Source organism: Triturus cristatus, chromosome 5_2 (assembly GCF_964204655.1).
Source record: "Triturus cristatus chromosome 5_2, aTriCri1.1, whole genome shotgun sequence".
In the NCBI taxonomy this organism is placed as follows: domain Eukaryota; kingdom Metazoa; phylum Chordata; class Amphibia; order Caudata; family Salamandridae; genus Triturus; species Triturus cristatus.
Genome location: NC_140588.1, coordinates 1001931607 through 1001952520, shown reverse-complemented (window position 1 = coordinate 1001952520; position 20914 = coordinate 1001931607). Strand labels below are relative to the sequence as shown.

Below are 20914 nucleotides of genomic sequence, written 5' to 3'. Positions count from 1 at the left end.
ACGTAGAAAGAGTTAATTGTGTTTAATCATTATTTTTGTGCAGGAAGTTGTACCTTCCTGCACAAAAACAATCATCCCCTCAGGGCAGGCACCCTTGCAACATGACACAAGGGTGTCTGTGTAGGCGCAAGGCTGCAGTTTGTGCGTCGGCGCAGGGTAGAAGGATAGGAATGCGCCATATCTTGTAGATATTGTGTATTCCTGCCCTTTTATTTACCTTCAGCAATTTGGTCCAGGACATTTTGAGGCACAATATTTTGAGCATGATATTATGTTCAGACTTTAGACTATATTTTTTAATTGGTATTTTAGGGGCGTACCGATGCAACCGCTGTGATGCAGCAAAGTAGCAGCTCTGGTGAAATGTGAGATCACTGGAAAAGATCCCATGGCAGGAACCTGGATGAAGGCATAATTTGGGGGTAAGGTCTAGACATAACCCCAGTTGAATGGCAAAGCTACAATTAGCACCTCTCATTATATTACAGAATCCTTAACATTCTAAATGTCCACTGCTTACATTATTGGGTGCAACGAGTACCTTATATCGTTATATGACGTGGGCAAATGCAAAACACAATGGGGAAAGGACACAAAATTGTAATCGCAAAATCTACAGATATTTTGCTATTTATAGTTCAATTGTTGTCTGTGACCTTCAATTCCAGGACTCAGATGGACATAAAACGTGTGTGTTTACTTCTTTTCAGTTATTAAACACTCAGACTGTCCTCAAAATGTGACGCAACCTTTATTTCAGATGTCAATGAAGACATAAACTCTTCACATGCAATTTCCAGTGACCATGTAGTTGATAAACTAAGTAAATGCAATAAACATAGAATGAGCATGCCATAAATTGGAGTTCTGCCACTTAAACAGATACTTGAAATATTCTGCATCACTCAAGAATGACATTCTCCTCAATCCAAACTCTATAGACATTCCATACACCCACAAATTCGATATTACTATCATGGGTGTATTGGTATACATCCCGATGTTAAGATAATCTACTACTAATTTACCGAATAATGCCTGCCAAATACTTTCACATACATTAATATCTGCATAGAACTCTTAATGCAGGGATGGATGTCTGGGGCTGTGGAAATTAAGAATTGATACAAATATTCTTTGTGAGGCGAGTATCCATAAATTACTCAAAGCGCTAAGAGTAATGTGAAAGAATTTTGCTAAAAAGTAGAAAGTGCTCTTCGTGAGAAGATTATGCTCTAAGTACTCCAGATAAGAAAAAGAACTTTAAGGTTGTGTGGATGCGAATATATCCCCAAATGAGTTGGGAGGAGAAAGAGTGAATGTAAAGTATTTAGAATGAAAACGATATCTGTGAAGTAAGTAAAATGAGGAAGACGTATGTCGACTACTTAGGGACAGAGGTGAGTCCATAAAGACTTGAGGCAAGAAGAGTATCTTCATATTTCAGAATTTGGGAACAAGTAACAAGTGCACTCAATGCCAAGAATGTCTCCCAAGTACTGTTGGTCACAGAAGTACCTGCAAAGCACTCAAAGTGAGAAGAGTAACTACAAACTGTGCAGGATAGAAGAGTAGCTGCCAAATCCTCTGAGTGAGAATAGTATCTCCAAAAGAGCTGGGATGGCAAGAGTGACAATCAATATCTAAAGTATACTCTGAATCAGGAAAGTTTATGTAAACTACCAAGGTATAGAGGAGTATCTGTAAAGTGTTTGGGGCAATACAAATATCCACTGAATAGTTTGGATGAGAGGAGTATCTGCAAAGTACTCAAACACGAAGAGTATTTCAGATACTCTGGATGGGAAGAATATGTATTTATTTATTTATTTACTGGTTTATATATTGAGAAGTTTTATTAAGCGGTATGTGTCTCTTTATAGGTACTTTGTAGTGCTTGATAGATTGATAGAGATGCAAGGAAAGCAATAGTGTGGCGGGAGTGACCACCCAGGTGGATGAGGGATTAGCTACGTCTGAAATTCTTCACTCGTGAGTGATCCTTCTTTTGAGTTCACTTGAGTTCAACTCACTTAAAGGCAAGGGATAAAAGATGAGTATTTAAAAGTTTTTTGGGTTATGTTTTTAAGTTTCTGATTCAGGTTGACTGCAATCGAGACGCTCTGCCCATGTAAGGTCAGTGTTCCAATGGGTAGGTAGTTGGTGAGTATTCTCTGTGACTGAGTATCTATAAAGTACTCATGGTAAGAAGAAGAATTTCAAAGTACTCAGGATGAGAGAAGCAAAGTGATCTGGAATGGAACAGAGTCTTGAAAGTAGTTTGTATGAGAAGGGTGAATGAGAGGTTTTCCATATGGAAAGACTTAGGGCCTCATTACGATGTGACCCGGAAAGCCTACGACCTGTGTTCGGATGCTTTCCGGGTCTCATCACAGGTTTCACTTTCAACCGCCGCATTACGATGCGTCAGTGAAACCAGCCGGTCAAGTCAAGTCAAACAAGCTTTATTCGGTTTGTACAATACAACCAAAAAAGCATTCTAAAAAGGTATATACATTGTTCTAGTAAACATACCATATCCAAAAGCAATCTAGTGCATTCTGGTACATAGAGTGCATTGAAGTTAAAAGTAGTCTGTTAAAAATTTTCATTACAAAATTTAAAAAATGAATATAAGCTTGAATGATATTTTTTTTTAAAGAGAACGGTTTGCATTGTTCCACCAGGGATGCCATATACTCAGTCAATCCAATATATTCTATTACATTAAGTGCATATTGAAAGCAGGATTAAAAACAAACTAAGATATAATGCATTATTCAGCTAAGTAGATTAAAATATTAGCACGGGATCTGAAAGGACCAATAACTGCACAGTGAATGATTACAATTATTTTGTATCTCAAGATCCAATTTCCTCATATGTTAGGGCCTCCAAATAAGAATTATATATTCTTTGTTTGATCGCCAATTGTATAAAAACAATTACCGCATTACAGATAATTTCATTTTCTAAACTGCAGATATAGTTAAAAGCCTGTTTATAAAAAAACAATTTGTTATCAACAAGCAATAAACTAAATGCATATTTCATAAATATCTCTGTAGAAAGAACAAAAAAGCATAAAATGCAATGTAGTCTGTGGCGATTTTCCATCACAAGGGCAGTGTGGAAGAGAGCGATGCCACTTGCCACACTTTGGAAATGTGAACAATTGATGGAGGGTACCCAAACGCAATCTAGTTAGGTAAAATCTATGTTGTATATTTCTTGTACTCAATAAATATGGTTGGGCACTCAATGATACTGGCCCTTCACAATATGATCTTATCTTCTGTTTAGTGCAGGACACCCTTTCTCTCAGTGTGTCTCTTGATGTTATAAGTCTCTGTTTTAGGTCCCTTCTGCTATAATTCTGAATATTCGTTGGGTCTCTAGAGTCAACTGCAACCTTACATTCTATTAAAAGATTGTGAATATATTGGAGTCGTGGAATTTTTTTATAGTGATCTAGGGCTAAACAATCCATTATTATCATCTTAGTAAATTTTGTTTCCTCTTTGGACCAAATCCTGTGCCAAAGCATGAGGGCTGCCGTACTGATGTAATCACTAATGTACGGGACAGACAGTTCCCTGTGGATTGTGTACGCAGGGGTAGAATCAGGGACTGCTAAAAGCCTCCTTAGAAACTTGTTTTCTCTGGTTTGCAAAAGGATATGATTAGCTCTCCCCCACAATGCAGCTCCATAACAGGTGCCCAAACCAGCTGGTCATTCTGGCTGGGTTATGATGGGCTCAAGGAGCCTGTCGTTCAGTCGGAGTCCTGCCCGTAATCCCTATGGACGCAGTTTCTGACGTTGGGATTACGATGTCGGTTTCCGACAAGCTTTCCCTGTTAGGATTTCCGACATGGAAAGCCTGTCGGAGAGCGACATTGAGGACTCCTAGCAGGAACCCCTTCACCCTGTGTCCTATGACCTTATGGTGCCTGCCATGTGGTGCTGGGGTTCACAGAATCTCCCATTACTCTATGGGAGCTCGTGCTACGGTCAGTGTATGGCCGCTGCACAAACTCCCATAGAGAAATGGGAGTATGTGACCGCACCATGTGCGGTCGCATTGTACTGCTTTGGTTGGGACCGCCGACCGGAGGTGAGTCGGTCCCGGTTCCGCAACGTCAAGTCCACCCGATATCGTAATAAGGCCTTATATGTAAAGTAGTCAAAAAGAGAAATGTTTGTGTAAACTGCATCTGAATAATATTCAAAATTAGAAAAAAGGCATGCGTAAACTACTTGGGAATCTAAAAATATCTACAAAACACTTGCGGACCTTATTATGAGTTTAGGTGGGCCTGGAGCAGGTGGTACGCCACAACTCTGCTCCAGGACCGCCAAATCTCACCGCCGCCTGCCTGCCAGATTACAAGTTATTTTGTCATCTCACGGGCGGGCAGTGTGGCAGTCCGGCAGAGGTACTGTTGTGAGCCTTAAACAGCACCGGCGGGGGACCGTCAGTGCACGGTGTGGAGCTTCATGTACCTAGGGATGGATGTCCTCTGAATGACTAATTTCAACTATTCTTGCAGCACTGTATATATCTTGTTCAAATTTTGCACTCTTTTCGCACTTTTTGCACCATATCACTTGCGCCGTTGGAACAAATTGTATGTTCATGAACTTTGACAGTCTTCTAATATAAGCTCGACAGCATAAAACGTAAAAAAATATATGGATCTATCCTTAAATGCAAACGTTGTTTGATTTATTTTTTTGGTGTGTTTTTCGTTTTGTGACTCATTTGGTCTTTTTGTTTTATTGATTATTGCTGAAAAGTTTTGAGTACTGTTGTTTTATTGGTTATTATTCAGTATACCAGGAATCAACTCTGTACCCGTCAGAACCCCATTCTCCACATTGTTGTACATCCAGGTTCTGAGGGGCACTAGGTCACCCCATTATACTAGATATCCCCCATGTCAGAGGCACAAGGCCCCCTTTGTTGCCTCACCGCCACCCTTTTCATGGCGGTGTGACCACCATAAAAAAGGGTGGCGGTGAGGCAACTCAAAATATGCTCTGCAGTGCCGCTGCGGCACGCACTGCATATTTTGACCTTGAACCGCTGCCAGACCGCCACAGTTCAGTGGCGGTCTGACCACCACACTTATAATACTGCGGGCGGTCACACAGTGTGGCAGTGGTCGGATCGCCACCATGACTACAGCAGTCCCATGGACCACCGTAGTCATGATAAGGCCCTCAGAAAGCAGGAATATGTCTTAAGAATATTCACAGAGTACTCATACTCAAAAGATATCTGTCAACAAATTGTCAAACGAATGTCATCTGCGAACTGAAAGTATGCGTATGCGATAAATACTCCAGATGTTAAGAGTGTCCACAAATGATTCAGAAAGGGAAAAGTATCTGTAAACTACTAAGGTACAGAAAAGTGAGTGTTAAGTGTTTGAGGCAAGAGCAGTGAGTGGTGAGTACTTGGGATATGAAGAATGCCTGCAAAGTACTCAGAGAGGAGGAGTCTGTTTCAGTACTCTGGGTGGTTCACAGTAAGTTCAGTGTAAACAGTATCAGAAGAAAGCTTAAGATGAGATACAGTTTCATCGTACCAGAGATGAGAAGAGTAAATGTGTCTTGATCAGAGTTGTACTTCCGACGCAGTCTGAATCAGAAGTGTGAATGGGAAGTATTCCATAGGAAAGGAATATCTACAAAGTCCTCAGGACGAGAAAGGTGTGTGTAAACAACTCGGAGATAGAAGAAAAAGTGTGAACTATGATAGAAAAGAAAAATATCTGCAAACCCCTCGGAAAGTAGGAGCACAAATCAAGAATCCTGAGTACTAAAGTCAGAATGGCAGGTGTAAATTAATTGGAAATAGGCGTGAATCTGCCGAGTAGTAAAATTTGGGGCGCATCTAGGGGTATATGTCAAGTTTATCCACAGAGTAGTAACAATCAGAAGTGTGAAGCGCTTGGAAAGAGTATCCGTGGACTACTCAAGGTGGGGGGCTGCGCCAAGTACTCTGTGTGTGAGGAACCTCGGCGAGGTACTCGCAATCAGAGAAGTGGCTGCAAACTGCCTAGAATACCTTTCAAGGAAGAGCAAACTCCAAGACCTCGGAATGTGAGCGTTTTTTAAAGTATTGTGAACAATAGTAATCGTTGTATACAGTGTTTAATATGAGAGGCGCTATCCATACTTGGGGTGTGTCTGCAAACTGGGGGTATCAGAAAGGGAAGGAACGAGTGAGTACCTGGGGAGGTACCACAGACGCATCTGTGAGGGCTCGCACTGTGAGTGGTAACGTGAGCCCCCCGGGAGGATGTGCACAGGGGTGTGTGTGTGTGGGGAGTGATGTGACTCTCCCGGCTGGGGCCGCCGTACTTCAGCAGCGCACCCCTGCTCCGCCTCTCATCCACGCGCTCCCAGGCCAGGGCCCCGCCACTCTCCCGCCGCCGGCTCCGGCTCCACAGAGCCAGGAAGGGCTTCAGGAAGAGTCCTGAGGGGCAGGAGAGCTCCTTCTCTGACGCACCTCCTTCCTTCCTCCTTCCCTTCACTATAAAGACGCCGGGCCCCCACCATGAGCAGCAGCATCTCAGCCTTCAGGGGAGGGGGACATCCCTCTGTCGCCAGGACCCCGCGCTCCGAGCCACCCTCGCGACTCCTCGACGCCCAGAGCGGGTGAGCCCTCCTGGAACGAGGGCCCAGGAAGATAGGGGGTACCCCTGAGAGTGCCGAAGGCAGGGGTCCCTCTGTGCCGCAGGACGCGCACCCCAGGGGCATCACCTGCGGAGGGCACCATCCCCGCGCGCACCCCCAGGGCACCGCCTGCGGAGGGCACCATCCCCGCGCGCACCCCCAGGGCACCGCCTGCGGAGGGCACCATCCCCGCGCGCACCCCCAGGGCACCGCCTGCGGAGGGCACCATCCCCGCGCGCACCTGAGGGGAAGGGACCCTTTCCAATCAGCAGAGAGAGAACTTTTCCGAAACGTGGCCCCTTTAAGTTGTATGGCTTTATCTGGAGTCAGCGGAGCACTGTGCTGTTAAAAAGTCAAAGTGGAATCAGAGCCGGTGATTTTTGGACCCATCCTAAAGGCATATCAGTGTGGATTCGGTAAAGGGACCGCGTCGGTGATCCGGACCGGTGTGTGGCTGCCCCGGGCACTGTTTGGGGTATTTATCTGACGAGTCGACTGTAGCATCGTGCACACTTCGGCACAATCACTGCCACGGTCCTGCAACCCCCTGGATTCAAGCAGTACCTGCCCCCTGCCGTGGAAGCTGCAGCGAGACATGTGGTACATGCACGCCCTCTCCCTGGCACTGTGTCTGCTGCCCGGGTGGCTCTGTGCGCAAGGTAAGACGGTGCTTGCACATTCCACTCCAACTTTTTTTTGTTAAAGTTCAACATCATTGTCAGCGCCGATGGGAAGCTTTGCAAGTGTCTGCGGGGATTCTGCACGCTGAAAGAGTTTTATTGGCTGGCTTTCGGGTTCTGGTTTTCGCGCACGCCTGATTGGCTGACAGCCAGCTCCTAGTCACCTTACTCGCGGGGAGGCTGCATCAGCATGAGGCGGCCGGCTGCAGGGCACAGGGCTGGGTGTGTAAGGGCATATTGATGTGTCAAGGTAATGCAGTTTATGGGAAAGGGGTAGTGGGCCCTTCTGGAGCACAGAAGCACCCGTCCCCACTTCAGGTGTCAGCCGCTCATCTAGGCGCTTCGTTTCCCTGCTGCCTGGCATTGGTGGTAAAGCAAGGGTGGCATGAGCCCTAATGAAAGCGTGGGAAATGTCCAGTCCCCTGTTGGATAGTAAAACATCTAAAATTGGGGGTTCGCTTGCGCCACACCTCCCTTAGCCATGGTACCACTGCACCTGCTGCGTTAGTAATGCACGTGTTCGCAAGAAAAAGAGAATTAACCCGGTCAGCTGATTAGATTGTCACTGCCAGGTATTGGCGACATACATTTTAATCTCAGCTTCCCCTCTTGAATACATTGTTTGCTTCTGTACAGATTGCTTTATCTTCCTTGCGCCTCAGCTGCCGTACTAGTGGGGACTGGAGTATGTCTTACGTGCACCGTAAATGATGCGTGTACCCCGAGGCTCACTCATCTGGTGAGCCTCACACAGATATGTATGTATTGCCTTTTGAAAAACAGAAGAAGTTATGTCTGAGTTCTTTCTATAAAGTGCCAATCTGCTGCTTGCAAGCTTTTAGCAGTACGGGGCCTCCCTCTTTACTGTTCAGTGATGAGAATGACGAAAAAAGTTCCAAGATCAGCGCGAGCGCGGCACAGGGATGGTCGTCTGGTCCCACGAAGCCAATGATGGGAGCGCCTGGTTGTGGGGTGCACGCCCTGCCCCTCAAAGAACAGGGGTGCTCTCGGCGCGGTGAGTTGAGTTGGGGACGCGGTTCCTGAACAGCGCAAGTTTGAGATCCTCACTGAGGGATACCACGCAGGAGGAAGCTCTCCGCTTGTTCAGTTATGCCCTATTATGTCAAGTGCATAGGTGCATCGCTTTCCCGCCACTTCTAAGGTCCCAGAGTGCTCTGCGGTTCTGGGATTCTCGTTCACTGAAGTCAAAGTGGCGTGTTGATGTGATCTTTGGTTGTGGTTCATGTTTTTAGAGGGGGTTGGTAATGGATGATGGTTTTCAAGGGTGGAGTAGGCATCATCCATACATCTTTTCCTACTCCTTAGTTGTCCCTTTCCACCTCTACAGAAAACTAGTCCTCATTTTCAGCCTTATATACTCGCACTTTATAAATAGTGTGCCCCTTTTCCACTTACAGATGAACTGTGCCCAGTGTTTTTGTATTTGGAGAGTGCAGCGCCGGAAGAGGTGGGAGCAGCCCTGCCTCTCAATGCAAGAACAGCCGTGTGTTATCGGTAGATTCACATGTGCCCAAGCTCACAGTGTGGCCAGCAGCACGGTCTTCTAAGGGCATGCCGCCTCACATACCCCCAGCAGATTCTGTCTGTTTATTGTTGTCTGGTGCCACCCAGGCCTGTTCCATGTGTTGCAGCGTATTGGGTTCCATTCTATTTCTAGAGTGCTTACCACCCCTCTGTGGTGTGCTGAGGCGCTTGCCCGCATACTACAGGTGTAGGATGTGTGTTTGGAAGTGTGTTGACCTTGTTTTGATCCTATGTGGGAAGTGTGCCCATGTCATGTACCAGGATCTCCGAGATGTGGTTATCATCTTATGGGAGGCAGGTTGAAGGAGTGCGAGACACAGGAGCTCAGTTTATGGTTTTCAGTGAGTTGGCAGCTTTGAGCAGCTCAACAGGTGCCTTTATGGTATTTAAGTTCAGGGTCCACGTAGGTGGTAACTGCACCGGGTTGTCTATTCTGAGATGTTTTGTTTAAAGTTTGTGCAGGCATAGGTTGAAGGAAGAACCTGGAGGGACACGCTGGGGTGGACTTTCCTACCATCAGCCCTTCTCTGATAGTTCTGTATGGACCCCCTGCTAGCACCTCTATTGTTTAAGATGCTGAGTTTGTTTTCACCAGATCTGAACATTGGGTAAAGGGGCAAAACACTGCAGATGTTGCGAAAAACATGACGTGCGCTCGAGCAACTTTCCGGTAACATTTCACCTTGATGTCAGCTTCTGTGTGGCCAGACAGCGCTCTCAAATCCCCCGATGTCATGGATAGTCATCCACGGCATGTTTATATTTTATTGTAATTGCATTTATATAGCGCTCACTACCCCTGACGAGGCGCCATATGTTATAAAATAACTCAGGCGATCTGGCAGACTACAGACTGACTCCAGCCCTTCACTCGGCTGGCCCTCTTGCTGTATGTTGCCTCCCAGAGGGAGACAATACTGGGTGAAATGCTCACAGTCACCAGGAAGAACACGCACGGTCAGGAAATCAGTGTGCTATGTAAATCTGTTAGTTGTTTTAGTCCGCTTCTGATTGTGTGAGGCCGACGGTGTTGGCAGTCTGGCATGCTTTTCAGGAGCCAGGGAGATAAAACCAGCGAGGCCACGTGCACAGGAGAGAGGCGGCTGGCAAACAATCTGTCCCTTTGCTGAATTATTTTGTGCCAAATGTGATTACTAAAAAGTTCCCCTGTGTGGTATTGAACTGTCTGGTTTCAGTGACCTGCGATGCCTGTACCGGCCACGAGATGGCGACTTCTGACGACAGTTCAGCAGAGGTCTCTGACCAGGGCTGACGTTGCTGAAGCCGTGAGAAGTGTGAAAATGCGGTGCGACAAGAGAACTTGGAAAGAGAGCTTCCGAGTGGCCCCTCTATATTAAACAGTTTTTGGTCTCGTGGCATAAAAAGTCGTGCCTTTTTATACTGGAGCGTTTTGCATTCTGGGAATTGTAGGTTCGCTTGGTGTTAGAATGCACATCGAGCATGCTAGCTAGGCCCTATTCGCTGAAAAATCAGTACCGACTGAAGGTATCCTGGATGGCGGGACCCCTTAGCAACTGTGAGAACAGTGTCACCCCCCTCCTACCGCTGAATACATGCCTGTCAACTGAGGAGACCTCACCACCGCCATCAATTTCATTTAAAATATCCTGGTATGATTTCACAGATCCTGTTACTGCAGAGCAGGGTTTTTCAAAGTCGATCCTGGAGGGCTGGATCCATTCCAGATTTTTAGCATATCCCCAATTAGATAAATGTAGTTATCTTAAAAATCTGGCACGGATCCGGCCCTCGAGGACAAACTGTGGAGAACCCTGCTGTAGAGTACAGCAGGTTCAGCTGGCACAGGTAAGAGCGGTAGGTCAGGCCGGGGCAGGGTGGGGGGGAGTTGCAGGTGACTGGATAGGTAAAATTAAATAAAAAAATATAAAAAAGCCACTTACCTTGCGCTCACTGTATCACCGACTCGGCAATGCGGCCAGCGCAAGTTAATTGGTTTTATTTGTAGTTTTATTTGTATTTTTATTTAATTTGACCGATCCCCTCATCTGTCGACTTCCCTCCCACTCCACCCCGCCCCACCCCACCCTGCCGCACCGCTCTTACCTATGCCGCCACGGCTGGTGTACAGTACTGCCTAGTTACCTTTCTCACATACTGTGTGATGTGTGAGACTGCAGCATTTTGTGAGTTAATGGCTTAAGCAAAAGTGATGTCCACTAAAACGTCTGGCAGTCCCGGAGGGCACCTCGCACGTCACGGGGCTACCTGGCAGCTAAGCTACTTAAGAGCTACAATAGGAGGTTTAAGACTGCAGGACAGAAGTGTGGTTACCTCTCTTCACTTTGTGTCTGTGCATTTCAAATGGGCAAAATAACACTCCAACTACCAGAATGCAATGTGATATAATAATAATCCACATTTGTAAAGCGCGAACAATCACCCGTAAGGGTCTCTAGGCGCTGGGGGCCGTCGGAAGATTAAGCAAGCTATTGCCCAGAGTCACATGGTGCTGGGCTAAACTGCCTCCGGCACCGGGAATCGAACTGTGATCCCCAGAGCCAGTCGCCCTGGCCGTGGCGCCACACCTCTTCCAGTGCCAGCTCCTCGAGGGAGTGCTGAGGGGCGTTGGGGTGGGGCGGGGGAGGGGAAGTATGAGGGGGTAGTAAACTCTGGCATACGGCCGAACGGAATTAAGTAAATAAATAAATAAATAACGAAAACAAATTACATTGCGCGACCTCCAACGCCAACGCGATGCAGAGCGCGTAATGTTATTTGTTTTATTTATTTATTTTCTTAACTCCGTTCGGCCGTATGCCGGAGTTTACTACACACCAACCTGTCCCTCCCCCGACCTGCCCACCGCCCCGCAGCACTCCCTCGAGGAGCCGCCACTGGTATGACCTAAAAAGTTAACTTTAGTTACTTCCCACATACCTCACATTGCCACAGCACCCACACCTGTTTGGTCCATCCATAGCTGCTTAGCCCAGTCCCTTTTTATCGGAAAATTCTAGGCCCGCTGGTCTTTTTAATCCCAGCATAACTCCAGGAGTACAAGGCCTGGAATTCTAAGAAATAAAACGGGACTGGACTAAGTAGTCACGTATGGACCTTGGAAACTTGGCAGCTATGCAGTGCATACCTTGGCGTCTCTATTTGTTCCTTTTTATTTTTATTTTTTGCATTTACAGTGAAAACATTGCACCAGAGCTTCAAGTATCCCAGATTTGTGCCCGAACAGTTCCTCCAGACCCTGATTTTTCTTTGTATTTTGAACTGCATAAGTTAGGGATGCAAGATCCTTCCCAACTTGATTACTATGAAGAAATAACACAATTTCTCCTAGGTTACCATCAGCGTTTGATTTGTTAAAAAAGTAAGTGCCAGGGCCTTTCTCGGGAGCCCACTGCAGCCTGCGCCGCCCGTTGCCGCTGCCAGCGCTGCAAATAGCAGAACCTATCGAATGACTAACCATCGCACTCCTACAAGTGTGAAAATTCAGACTATTCTAGGCCACTCCAAGCTATAACGATGGTGTGAGGGGCAGGTAATGTTCTTCATTAATGTATATTGACTTGTTAAACCCTGTTGTTGTGTTCATCTCAAAATTAGGCAGACAGCGTCACCATGTGGTGGACTGTGATTAGATTCAATGCTGACAATTAAGTGCCCGTGCCAAGCACCGGATATCACCGGCTCAAATTAAGCACTGTCTGTTCTGTACATCTGGCTGGTGTAGGACATGGACTGGCAAACAGTACAGCGGCCCGAACACCTTCCGCACACATAGATGTTGGCAGGAATCATTGGTGTCTCTGTGAAGAGCTCAGTGTGTTGCTTCTGTCTGCCTAGCTGACACTTAGCCCAGGTCCTTGAGCGATGTGCTGCTCCGGCCTGTGAATTCTGGGACTTGTAAACCTGTTTTAATGGGATACACAAGACTACGAATACCAGAATTCAAAGAAAACCCTAGTCTGGAGAGAAAACTCACGCATGGACCAAGGAAACTTAGCAGGGTTGCGTCTGGCTGTAGGTTTAGGGATTTAACCATGGATTCTGGTAGCGGTAGTCCCCTATGTAAGGGCTAGTTTAGATACAGCTCTAGGGCACTATGAATAATACTACAGACTTGAGAAATTGTTCTGTGAGACAAATTATGGCTGACAAGTGGCTTCGTGTCGTGGTTCACACACCTTGATTCAGTTCTGTCCTTTTAGCCACGATCGCTTTGCATGCTGGGGGTTTGAGCCCATATTTACAATGTTAAGAGTGAAATTCCAAGTCCCAGAATATCATATGCTCTCGTTAAAAAGCTGGGGTTTGCTCATGATACATGATATAGAGCCATCCGGCAACTGTGCAAATAGTGTTTGGTTTAGCGCTTTCACAGGGCAGGCGCTGCCTAGGACACATTTTACATTTTCAGCAAAGGTTTCTAGTGTTACACTGCCTGGCTGCAGTCCTATCAATGGGGTAGTGCCTGTGTCTCTTATCAGGGTCTGCTTTTATGCCTGCATCTCTTAAAAGGCCGTGACTGCACCTCTTAGCACACTGTGCTTGCACCTCTCAAAGTGCTGTGCCCGCACTGCTTACCATACTGTGCCTGCACCTCTTAATGAACTGTGCCTGCACCTCTAACCATACTGTGCCTGCACATCTCAATGAACTGTGCCTGCACCTCTCAAAGAGCTGTGCCTGCACCTCTTACCATACTGTGTCTGCACATCTTCCCATACTGTGTCTGTACCTCTTACATACTGTGCCTGCACCCTAGTGAACTGTGCCTGCACCTCTTACCATCCTATCCCTGCACATCTTAATGATCTGTGACTGCACCTCTTACCATATTGTGCCTGCACCTCTTGCCATACTGTGCCTGCACCTCTTACCATACTGTCCCTGCACCTCTTACTATACTGTCCCTGAACCTCTTACCATACTGTCTCTACAACCCTTAAAATGCTATGCTTGAACCTCTTTCAGGGGCTGTTATACTTTTAATAGGACCGTATCAGGACTGTGCAGCAGGCACGCTTTATTTGTAATCCGAAATTACTAACAAATGGGGCAGGACCAGGAAGGGTGTTGCTCACTCAACTGTACTGTACTGGAATTTCTAAGCAATTGTTCTAGTTGTTTAACATGACATCATTAGCACTTCATGGCAGGGTTACTAGACCCTCAATGGCGCTGTACTGCCACCCCTCAGCAGGCTTGGGAACTCCACTCACGCAGGGCTCTGATTCCATTAAAAACACAGCACCAACACGTTTCGTCACGGCAGTTGTAATCTCAACAGGGCAGCACCAGTACATTTCTGGACATCTGTTGTCCTTGTACTGGGGAAGTAAAGGCAGTATTGTTTATACTTTCAATGAAAACTGTACCTCTACCTCTCAATAGGGTGCTACACTTTGAGCAAACACTATTGGCACCTTCAAATAAAGTCTGTATAATTGTACTTGAGTTACCACACCGGGAGAGATAAAGGCACAATGTTTGCTTATATCTCCTTCCTAGATACACATAACACACACGTAAAAGTAAACTGAACTTACAATGTAGTCAATCAGTGTGCTTAATACCCTAAGCCAATAATAGGGAGAAAGGGAAACCGATGGGTGTATCTTCCAACACCAGTCCTTTACGGATATCTGACTACAGGGTGGTTTTCTTCCGCCTCTTAGGATTCTTGTTTCTCCTTAGTGCATTAGGGAAGTACCAATGTCAGATTAACTCATATATGCAAGTATATGAGTGTTTACATTGTATGCCTCACTGCTCCCTGCAGTTTACTCAACAAATAGTTTTGTGTATAGATAGCATAGTTAGGGATCTCTTAATCCTGATGGAGACCAATGATCCTTAGCGGCTTGATGGTCTGGCTGAAACATGTTGATTTAAAGGTGATGAAAAAACATACATTCCAAACATCCTTACATATGTTTTTAATCTTTTCAGGACACCCTGAACAAAATATATGATTGGATGTTCCTATAGATCAGCAATTCTTAACCTGTGGTCCACAGACCCTGGTGGTGCTGCGACACCTACTCAAGGGGTCCATGACTGCTTAAAAAATTAAATAATATTAACAGATTAATAAGGTGTATGAAACTAAAGAGGCAAAATGTAGCATTTAAAAACGTTCTATAAATCTGAGGAAATTTGAAATTGGAGGCTAACAATTGAATTGATATCCTCAGATTGATTCAAGGGAGAAGTTAACCCCTTCCATGCTCATGACGGAACGGTTCCGTCATGAGCATCGGTTGAGCTGTGCTCATGACGGAACCGTTCCGTCATGGCCCCGCCCGCGCTCGAACCCTTCAGCACCGCGGGGGAATCCGCGCAGCGCTGAAGGGGTTAAACAGAATATTGTGTGGGTGATGGATGACCTCAACTGAATTTAGAAAAACTCCAACCTTCCCATTAACATTTTGATCTCTTATATTTGTTTGTGATGTAATTCAAATATTTAATTATTTGTGCATTTGTTTGATGGATACTTGTTTCCATGTTTGTGTAATGCTGTGTGGTTCAAATCATCAAATTTGTTCAGGCTGGAGTGTCCTTTATTCCAGTAATGATTAAGTGGGAGTCTCTGGATTCCAATAATGACTCAGTGGGGCTCTCCGGATTCCAGTAATGATTCTGTATGGATTCCCAGATTCCAGTAATGATTAAGTGGGGGTCCACAGACGTTGTAAGGTTAAGTTCTACTGCTTTAGATAATTTAAACTATTTTCAAATGCTCCCTCTTTATCAGCAATATAATATAGTAGAGCCACCCAAGGCTAAATAATATTATCCTGGTTGTGGATAGAACTCTATGGTGAAGCATGCCACAATTTGAGGGTGAGGGTTCTCTGTTCAAAAGAACAGATTATTGGCTTTGTCTATTGGGCACACTGACTGGTTGCAGCTTTAATTCAGTTCTCTTTTACTTGTACTTTATATAATTTTACCTGCACTGTAATGCTAAATCTGGGCAGGATCTCCCTATGTCCAACTAGACAAACCTGAACTGCTCAGCAGGACCAATACATTTTTACTCTGATGGTAACTATGGTTCACAGCCGGGTTAATACACTTTTGACATAATGTGTAAAATACATACATTTACCCGTGGATATGTTAGAGCTGCATAGCAGTTGTTTAATGCCACTCAAATCAACGATACTCACTTTATTAACGTATGGATGAAAGTCTGAGTGAACCTGCTGTTATATGAACCTGTGACCATGGTATCAAACACAGATCCCTGCAGTAGATGCATTAGTCCACTGAGCCACAAGACCCCTTTTAATGTCACAGTGCCAGTACTTCTTTGCACAGGTGAGTGGATGTGCTTTAAGTGGAATACTGCTATGCTTTCAGAAGGGCTGCTATGGCTACAACTGGACACCCTCTCTTCTCCAATCAAGGCTGCTGAACTTTTAAAGGGACAGCACCTGCCTTTTTCAGCTGGACTGCCTTTCTTGTAAGATGATGTTAGGCCTAGCCCTTTCGGTAGTGTTATCCCCATACATTTTGCCTTCTTCCTCCTATTTCTTCAGACCTGTTTTTGTTGGCTTTAGGACTCTGGGCACTCAACCACTGCTAAACAATGCTGAAGTGTAAGTGTTCCCCACGTAAATTGCGATAATGATTGGTGATCCATTATAGGTATATTTGATTTACTGGTGAGTCACTAGTAAAGTGCACTGTGTGTGCCCAGTGCCTGAAATTCAAATGCTACTCGTGCGCCTGCAGCACTGATTGTGGCACCCACATGAGTAGCCCTGTAAACATGTCTGAGGCCTGCTACTGCAGTGTCTGTGAGTGCAGTTTTAAACTGCCATGTTGACTTAGCAAGTGCATGCACTTGACAGGCCCAAAGATTCCCTTTTACTACACGTAAGGCACCCCTAAGGTAGGCCCAAGGTAGCCCCATGGGCAGGGTGCAGTGTATGTGAAAGGTAGGACATGTGTTGGTGTTGTATATATCCTGATAGTGATATACTGCCAATTTCGTTTTTCCCTATTTCAAGGACTATCTCTCCCATAGGTCATCATTGGAGCTGCCTTGTAACATCTTACAAGTATAACGTTCAATTGGAAAGAGATAGCGATTTGGAGTTTGGAATCCCTCAACAATTTAAAAAGACATCTTTTAGTGAAGTTGGTTTTTAAATTGCACGTTTGAAATTGCCACATTTAGAAAGTGGGCATTTTCTTGCTTTACCATCTTATGCCTCTGCTTGCCTGTGGAATCAACACCTGGTTTAGGTTGACAGTTGGACTGGTTGTGCATTCCCTCTAGACAGTCACACAAAGGGAGGTGAGATGTGGCTTGCATATCCTGATTGCCCATCACCAAGCAGATGGGTCTTCTTGAGCTAGAGTGGCGGGAGGAGTTGTCACTGACAAATGAACAGGGCTGTGCCTGTCCTCACAGAAAGCTGCCCCCCCTTATAGTGTGTCTGGAGCCAGGTCAGGGTTAGGCAGGGCCTTGTGCACTACAAAGACCATCCTTTGAACTTTGCCTACTTTAAAGGCAGAAACTTGTATAAGTACTGGAACTATAACCCCACATTTGTAGCACTCTTCTGGACTAAGAGGAGATTCTGCCAAGAAGAGGAGCTGGAGAAGCTGTAGGAGGGGAACTGCCTCTCTGCTTGTTGCTGTGTTGTGCTGGTCTACTGCTTGCTGCTTCTGTCTTGGAAAGTGAAAGGACTGGACTCTGTTTTCATCATCCTGCTTGCCAAGGTTCTCCAAAGGCTTGTGTGTGCTTGCATCATGTTAAAAACTCTCAGGGACATCAAGGACTGCACCTGCAGCCCCTGAACTCCTCTGCTGGGAGGTCTGACCTCCAAGTGGTACCAATTCCAGTTCTGGGCCCTTAGAGGTGGCTTCTGCTTCAAGAAAAGAAAATCCACGTATCGGTTGTCAGTGACAGTTTTCCCGCCGCAAGCTTGCCGTATGGTTGTAAAACCAATGCATTGCCGCAGTGCGGCAGAAGAATCAACACTGTGCCTCTTGTGCGGCTCCAAGATTGCTGCAGCTCGAGCTCAGAGCACCATGTCTCCAAAGTCCGAGACACCCGTTCCGATTCCTATGCAAGCCTTGCTGAGAGGCTGAAGATTCGACGCATCACCTGTTCGCGGCTGGTAGAATCAAAGCAGCACCTTTTTTGACGCTGCCGTATTGACACCAGCGCATCCGAAGTTTCCACGCATCACACCTGTGTGCCAAGTCTTCATCGACGTTGCCAGCAGTAGGGAGCTGAGACAGCGTGTTGGATTTTGACGCATCACCTCCCCTCACAGTAAGGAACCGACGCATCACCTCCCCTGGGAGTAAGGAACTGACGCATTGCTTTATTTTTCTGGCTCCTTGCCTCCCCTGCACCTGTTTTCATTCTTTATTTTGATGCATCCCAGTTACTTTGTGATAAAAGTGACACAACCATTGTTTACTATGAACTGAACTATTTTGAACATTTTAAAAGTGATATCTTTGCCTGTGTATGTTAGATTTATGTTGTTTTGGTCTTATTATGTTTAGATAAATATTGGTTATTTTTCTAAACTGGTGTGGTGTCCATATGTAGTGTTTTCACTGCGTTACTGTGTGTGTTTTGTACAAATGCTTTACACATTGCCTCTGAGATAAGCCTGACTGCTCGTGCCAAGCTACCAAGGGTTTGAGCAGGGGTTATGTTGTGTGTGTAACTCCCTTACCCTGACTAGAAAGAAGGGTCCCTACTTGGACAGGGTGCAAGCCACTGCCAACTGGGGACCCCAATTTCTAACGGATGATACTACCCCTACTCCTCAGTCAGGTGGCATACTTTTATGGTACAGTACTAAGCCAGGGCATAGCTTGCATAGTTTCCCTTATGCAAAATGTAAAAAAACTACTTTAAATTTCATAAAACACCAGTTCTGCACCGGATGTCATTTTTTTGCTAAAAATCCTGCAAAATCTATGCACCTCTCAGCAGAGCTGCTAAACATTTTAATGGGGCTATACCTGCACCTCTCAGCATGTTTGCAGCATGCAGCAATTCATATCCTTATCAAAGATGTTATATCCTTAATAGGACAGTAGCTACACTTCTCAAGAGGATTGTTGTACTTTCAATGGGACTGTATCTGCCCTCCTCAGTGCAGTTACAATGATTGTATTGGGACTGTAACAATACTAATCCACCACTAATCCTGTGAGTTCTGGAGTAGCGTGCTACTTGCCGAATAGCGCCTCAACACCTCCTATGGGGTAGTAACAATATACAAATACAATTACAATACAATTCAATACACGCCACAATACAGCATCTGCATTCCCCAATACAGCCATTATTCCTTTAATTGGGCAGCATCCTTACTGCCTATCGGTACTCTTAAGGCTTTATTGGGACAGAGCTGCCCTTCTCAGTGGAGTTAGAGGCCACAGCAGAGTTCCCAGCCTGGCTCAGATTACCCTCTTTGCGGTGTTCGATGGACAGTGGGGCTTCCTGCTTGAATAAATAAACACTTCTTCAAGACACCCAGGAATGACAGATCCCATTATAGAGGGGGCTGCTGTGGGATTAGGGTAATGTGTCGGCGCCATCTGCATCCCTGCAGAGCCGGTGCCAAGGGGAGGTGAGTCACATCCGGGCTCTCAAGTTCACACTGAAATTACTGCTGCAGGCTTCTGCATGTGAACTTCAGCTTCTGAAGTCAGCCTTTGGAGAACTAGACAGTAGTTCTGCCTCCAATGGCATTTACTGTGCAGGATGGGTTTAAAATCCTCTGCCATCTGGGAGGCTGGGGGTGTAGCGCCTACTGGGGCAACAGGTGCAGTGGCACCATGGCCCAAGGCTGTTAGGGGCTCACTGCATCAACATTCTGCCAGTTTTCCATACAAAAGAGCCCTGCTATGGCTGGGACTCGTGGTTGCAAAGAGAGACATAGCCAGAAACTGGAAGACCGTGGAAGCCAAATCTTTAACCGAATAGATGGTGGGACTGGACAAATGCACAGACCTACACTAGGGTTCTCCAAAGTTAGTCCTGGAGGGCTGGATCCATGCCATATTTTAAAGATACCTACATGTATCAAAATGGGATATGCTAAAAATCTAGCATTGATCCGGCCCTCCAGGCCCGACTTTGGAGAATCCTGACCTAGAGCAACCAATCTACGCAGCTAGGTGCTGCCCAAAAAAAACACACGAAAATCTGGGGAGGGTGAGCCGACTATGGCAGGATACTATTCCTCATTTCGTGATGGGAGGTGCATGGACCTGGGACAACTTGAAGTGGAGGTCCAATACTCAAGCTGCCCGATGGCAGATGGCCATTTGGTGGGGGGGGAATACAGCTTCGGCTGGGGGTGGGGATCCAGGGATGTGGTCTTTGTTAAGATCTTACTTTATTTCCCCTGTACATACTGTGGTGTCTGTAAACGGTAAAGATTGGTATTGCGATGATTTCTCAAGACAGTGTTTTATTCATGTATGAAAAAAATCAATTCAATATGTTATTAAAAAAATTCTGCCTCGTTACTTTCTAACCAATGGGCGGTAGGCTAGTTCAACTCACGCGCACCAGTGCCCGGGCCACGGGAGGTGCTAAGTGTCGCAGCCAAATAATTCCCAGTTACTGGATGGATACAGATAAAGTGGCCAAAAAATAAATATGGATAAATACAGACGGAAATGTTAAAATAGTAAATAGCATAAAACTGGGAGCCCTACCTGTGATCCACCGTGTTCAAGACCTCAGATCATGTAGTTGGTGTTGACAATATCCAGAGCAGCCATCTCAGTCCTCGGACCAAACCCTTTCTTTCTCTAACTTTCTCTAACTTTCTGATGTCCTATTTCTAACAGGTACACCTGCTCTGGCTGCATAATTTAGTGATTCCTGTGGGTCTATTGAGATATTTACAAAGTAACATAAATGGTTATTTAATTTCTTTGTAAGAAAATGTAACACAACCCCGCACACTGTGGCGCCTTGGGTTACTTTGCATCAGGTTCCATGGGT

The 20914-nt window shown here is 45.7% G+C and overlaps 1 protein-coding gene across 2 annotated transcripts in view; it reads left to right on the top strand.

Moving 5' to 3' along the window:
* The first annotated feature begins 7143 nt into the window (after nucleotides 1–7143).
* LOC146829570 (vascular endothelial growth factor receptor kdr-like) overlaps nucleotides 7144–20914 on the top strand; it is a 579398-nt gene continuing 565627 nt past the window's right edge. For both annotated transcript variants that reach the window (XM_085608274.1, XM_085608273.1), the window contains exon 1: nucleotides 7144–7344. In XM_085608274.1, the coding sequence (XP_085464400.1) occupies nucleotides 7281–7344 (64 nt within the window). In that variant the 5' untranslated portion in view covers nucleotides 7144–7280. The remainder of the gene's footprint in view (nucleotides 7345–20914) is intronic.